Here is a 5,049-nt window from a genome sequence, read left to right on the forward strand (position 1 = left end):
GCCCCGCACAGCGCCCGCCGGGCCCCTAACACCGCCATTTTCCGGCTCCTGCTCCCGCCGCTGCCGCCACTCCCTCATCAAACCACGTCCCATCATCCCTCTTTACACACCTTAAAACAAATGGACACATCTTGGCCCCTCCCAACCTCCCCCAGGCTGTGGTGATGAAAGCACTGGTGGGCCTCTGCACGGTGCTGTACAAATCATTCCCCACCTCCATACAGCAGGACACGAAACTGCTCGCAAAACTCGACGCAGTGAGCGCCAGCAGCAGCAGCAGCGGCAGCGGCAGCAGCAGCAGCGATGGCAGCATGGGAGGCGGCGGCGGCGGCGGCGCCGCGGCGGAGGAGGAGCGCGAGGGGTTGCGGGCGGCGGTCGCGTACCGGCTGGTCATGAAGCGGGGTCTGGAGGGCGCGACGCGCCGGCTGCTGCTGCGGATGAAGGAGCTGCTGGGGTGAGGATCAGGATCAGGAGTATAGAAGATTGTGCAAATCTTGCAGTTGCCCAGGCTCATGGGATTGGACTCTGGAGCATCAACTTTAGGCTTGCGCTCCGCTGCTGTTCCTAGGTGCAACAGCAGCGTGGGTGGGTGTGCTGTTTCGGGTCGTTGAGCACTGGCGGCCGCCTGTTGCTGTCGCGGCTGTGGCATCTTGCTGCTGCTGCTGCTGCTGCTGCTGCTGCTGCTGCTGCTGCTGCTGCATGCATTTTTTGCAACTGCCCTGTGATTCAGTGATGCCCTGCTCTGAAAACAGCAAAAATAGGCTTGGGGCACCATGCAGCGTCGCAAATGCTGGGTTATGGATATGTTGGTGACCCTGATGTGCTGTGCGGCCAAAGCACGCCTGGATCTGCTTTGGCTCATGTGACCCAGATCTAGCAGCCTTCGTCATTGCCGCGCAGCGGTGTGCGTGCCTGGAGGCCGGAAGGCAGCCGCGTGTCGCTGTTCCACGCATTGCTGGATGGATAGTAGGGATGGTGTGCTTGGGCTGCGTAAACTGGGGCAGTTTTTTGTATGAGAGAAGCATGATGCGCTGCCCCTTAACCCGGCTGGCAGCACCGCAAGCCCGATGGGTGCTGACTGTACGTCGAGTGCTCGCGCCAATGCGTGCCTGGCAGTCGTCGGGGTTGGCGAGATTGTCACATGCATTCGGCCTGTCATGTCGTCATAGTCTCATCGAGGTTTACACCGAGTGGCCCGATGATCGCGGGGTTTGCGTGGTCGCGTCGAGGCAGCCAGATGCGGCGTTCGGCCCGGGCGGCGCAGCTGTCGACCAGATGCTCGCCAGCAGCCGGCCTCTGCGGCCTGCTGCAACAAGCTGCGGCTGGTGACTGGTGGTCCGGCAGCAACACGCTGCCCTTGTGCGCACGAGCGCCACGCGGCCTTCCCTGCCCTTCTGCTAGCTAGCTGAGTGGCGGTTTAGCTCACAGGGATGCAGGGTTAAGGGCTATAGGGGTTGGGTTGTAAGCCAACCCGCCGTGTCGCGTTCTTTCAAATGACCCGCGATTGCTGGTTGAAAGCAGCACGTACAGCAGCTCCGATTTTCCTCAAATGCTTTGCAAGAGAGCCCATTTCCCTGGTTCCCATTGCTCCCGGTGAAGTTCACAGCGTGAACGTGAACTTGCTGGCCAGGTCTTGGGCACTGACAAGGTGCCTGAATTCGTCGATCTGTGTGTTTGTGGGGGTAGGTAGACCAGGCAAGGTGGGGGCCAAGCAGGGGCGCAAGTTGATGGGTTTCAGCATCGTTGTCGGTGCAGACAGAGTTCATGGCCCGTTATACTGAGGATTTGAGAAGCCTTCAGATATTATGTTGTGCTGATTGCCAATACGTACAGCCGGTGCATCACGCCTCGCGCGGGTCTGCCAGTCACACCCGCGTGCGCCTCCTCTCGCCCTGCGGCCCCACGCCCCCTTGTCCCGACGCACGCATACGCCCTCTGCCCTCCTCCCCCCAAAGCCCACCGTCAGCCGGCCGTCCCCATCCTCGTCAAACTGCTGCATGGTGGCTCGCGCCACGCGCTCCAGCTGCTGGTCGCTGAACGTCGCCCCCATCAGCGACTGCAGCAGCGCCAGCAGCTCCTCCGCCCCTATGGCGCCGTCCTGCGGCAGCATTGGTGACGCAATCATCGGGCGATAAGCCACAATGCAGTACAATGCATGGTGTGAGAACATAGTGAAACCTCCATTGCGCGCTGCAGCGCGGTGCGCCGCATGTAGGGACGGTGCGGGCGCGGCCCTTCATCTTCCTTCAGCTGCATTGACTGGGGCCCCTTGGAGCGCTGCAGTCGCGACCCCAGCGCTGTGCGCTCCCTCACACATACACTGCGGACCGACGGCGCCCGCCAGCCCGCAGCAGCTGACCTGGTCTGTGTCAAAAACCCTGAACGCGAGGCGGTACAGGTCCTCGTCACTGCGCACCGTGGCAAACAGCTCTGGGGGGGTTTCCCGACGCGATGCGGCACGTGACAGGTTGGGTGAGTGGGCATAGGGTACGCCCTGCTGCTGCCAGCCCAACAGTGCAGCAGCCGCTCGCACAACTTTCAGTCACACGCACGGCCGATAGCTTTCTTTCCAAGCCCGGTGGATCGGAAAGCATTCGCTCAGGGGCCGCTGCGTCGCGCCGCCATCGCCTGCCCTTGCTCGTCCCCCGCCATCCCCTCCTGCACCCAATCACCAATCTATGTGGCGCCACTCACGCGCCGCCGTTATGAACTCGTCGACCGAAAGGCTGCCGTCCCCGTCCACGTCCAGGACGGCGAATATGTGCCGCACCATGGGGTTGCCCGCCAGCTCTGGCAGCGCCCTCAGGTCGTCGATAGACGCGGAGCGGCTGCCCCGCGACACGCGCGCAAACATGGCGCGCAGCTGCACGAGCTGCTCCGGGAGCAGGTGCGCAGGTTGATGCTGTGTGTGCTTATGTGTTTGCTGCTGCGCCGGGAGCTGCTGCTGTGTCTGCAGAGAGGACTCGGCTGCACCCATGTTTGGTCAAGCATGCAGACGACACATGCACAATTCAGTGGTACGTCTCTACACCACGCGAGGTGCCTCAGTAGCACTGGATTATTGATGCGTTGAGATCATATACACGGTAACTTAGGAGTCTCTGTCTGCAGCATACATCGCAGATCGCTTAAATCCAAAGTCTCTCTGCAAGCTTCTGCTCCGGCATCATGTACCAAATAGACGCTATGTACTTTCTCGCGACCCCCAGCACCGTTGTCCACGCTGGAAGCATGATGGCTGACTCATGGTGACAAGGCGGGGCGCGCACCAGAGCGCCCACGCACCTGGCGCACACAAGCAGCCCGGCTTTCAATAACTGCAAGCCACACTGACAACAACGGTTTTCAACCAAGGCGTCAAAGGCGCAGAATGCCCAGAAACTTACAAAGCTCATTGCAGCAGAGGCTATAATGATGATTGCAAGTGCCAATGATGCGCTGCTCCCATCCCACGCTCCTGTCATGCCAAGATGCGAGATAGCCCTCTCAACGCCAAGCTGCACCCCTAGTCACCGTGCGACCAAGCCCTAGAGCCACCTATACGTCGCTGTTGCGCCCGTCCACGCCGGGCTGCGCCACCGACGACCGCTCGTTTGCCTCCCTCTGCGCGGGCGCGCCTTGCCGCTCCGCGTCCCGCTTGATCTTCTCCCCCATGTGCTCCTCCTTCTCTGCCGCCCGCTCCACAGTGCCGCCGACGTTGCCCTCCGACGTGAATTGCTGCCTGCGGTGCAGAGGAAATGCGCGCGCCGAGGAGCGACCTGTTAGTCCCCCCTGTTTCGACCCGCTAGCCGACAGGCTTCTTCGTACCGGCAACAAATGCGCACGTGAGGGATGTTCAGTGTCGTGCGTGCAGGTTTTCCGCATTTGCTCCCGATTTAGGCCCCCTTTGACCATTCTATGGGATCAGGCGGCGAGGCGCGTGCACCCACCCGATCTTGCCGTCCTTCGAGAAGGCCTTGGGCAGGGCACCCTTGTCGACCATCTCCTGGACTTTGCCACCTGCCAGTGGGGGTGATCAACCAATAGGCGCCGGGCAGGGCGCACAAAGGGGGGCGCTGAGCCAATCAGTGCCGGACACAGGCCAGTGAATGTCGGGGCAAAATGTCGCGGCGACGTAGTTTAAGCAGCATAGCGCACAGACTAGCGGCGGCCGCGAGAAGGGAGGGACGGAGGCGCGAGCAGCGCCGCGGCGGGCCGTCGGGGGACTGGGGTCTGTCCAGGCACAGCGCGCGCATGCGCGCACCGATGGCGCCGTCCGCCTCGAATTGGGACCCAACACTGCCGTCCTTCTTAAACTCCTTTGCTGTCTCCTTTACCATCTAGTGGTGGTATGATGACAGTGGCAGTGGTCGTTGCGGTGGGGTGGGTTGATGGTCACAGGCATGATGCGTCGCTGCATGGATGGCGCTTGCAATTGGGAGAGGCGCAGGCCAAGGCAGGCTACTGAGCGAGGGCGGTGTGAAGGAGGAGGGGCAACGCCTGCGTAGGCGCGCGCGTGCTCATGCGCCGCCCCGCGGGCGCGCCAGGATGCGCGAGGCGCGCGCGTAGTGGCGCGCCCCCTGGCGCTAGGTCCGCTCGGGGGTGAGCCAGCGCCTCTGCCACGCACCTCTCCTGCAGCCTCCTTGCCCTCTGATGAGAAGGGGCGCAGCATCACCGCCAGCGGGCGCGCGGCGGTGGCGGCGGCAGCGGGCGCCGCGGCCAGCAGCGGGCTGGAGGCAAGGGCGCGCAGCATGGTGGAGGTGGCTGTTGATTTGCTGATGCTGAGGGGTTTGAAGGGATGTAGTAGGTTCGTGGAGATTTAAGGAATTTGGTTGTGGCATGAACAGTGCTCGGCCGCTGGCTTTCAGGGAGCCGTGCTGGTGCTGATGTGTCACTGCGCATCGCAGCTTCCAAGGTAGCGGCAGCCATTGCTCACTCTTCAGCCACCGGGCCGCGTTGTGACTGCGACGCTGAGCAAATAAGCCGATATCCTAAATCAGAATATTGACATGAAGATGCACATCGCAGATCACAGATCGCATTGGACTGTGCTGGGCGCCAACCGCCCAG

At 62.2% G+C, this 5,049-nt stretch overlaps 3 protein-coding genes across 3 annotated transcripts; 1 reads left to right on the top strand and 2 right to left on the bottom strand.

The window, feature by feature from the left end:
- Window positions 1-155: 155 nt before the first annotated feature.
- MNEG_13257 (hypothetical protein) lies at window positions 156-458 on the top strand (the record flags this gene model as incomplete). Its single annotated transcript, XM_014038269.1, has 1 exon — window positions 156-458. A coding segment is annotated over one exon (303 nt), but the record flags the coding sequence as incomplete, so codon positions are not given.
- Window positions 459-1,600: 1,142 nt separating this feature from the next.
- MNEG_13258 (protein phosphatase 3, regulatory subunit) lies at window positions 1,601-2,977 on the bottom strand (the record flags this gene model as incomplete). The annotated part of the gene is made up of 4 exons (XM_014038270.1): window positions 1,601-1,666; window positions 1,961-2,098; window positions 2,360-2,430; window positions 2,695-2,977. The coding sequence occupies 4 exons, from the start codon at window positions 2,975-2,977 to the stop codon at window positions 1,601-1,603; spliced, it is 558 nt and encodes a 185-aa protein (XP_013893724.1).
- A 560-nt stretch (window positions 2,978-3,537) lies between these two features.
- Window positions 3,538-4,732, bottom strand: MNEG_13259 (hypothetical protein; the record flags this gene model as incomplete). The annotated part of the gene is made up of 4 exons (XM_014038271.1): window positions 3,538-3,721; window positions 3,930-3,999; window positions 4,244-4,319; window positions 4,607-4,732. The coding sequence occupies 4 exons, from the start codon at window positions 4,730-4,732 to the stop codon at window positions 3,538-3,540; spliced, it is 456 nt and encodes a 151-aa protein (XP_013893725.1).
- Window positions 4,733-5,049: the final 317 nt, after the last annotated feature.

Source organism: Monoraphidium neglectum, assembly GCF_000611645.1.
Source record: "Monoraphidium neglectum strain SAG 48.87 unplaced genomic scaffold scaffold03719, whole genome shotgun sequence".
Classification (NCBI taxonomy): domain Eukaryota; kingdom Viridiplantae; phylum Chlorophyta; class Chlorophyceae; order Sphaeropleales; family Selenastraceae; genus Monoraphidium; species Monoraphidium neglectum.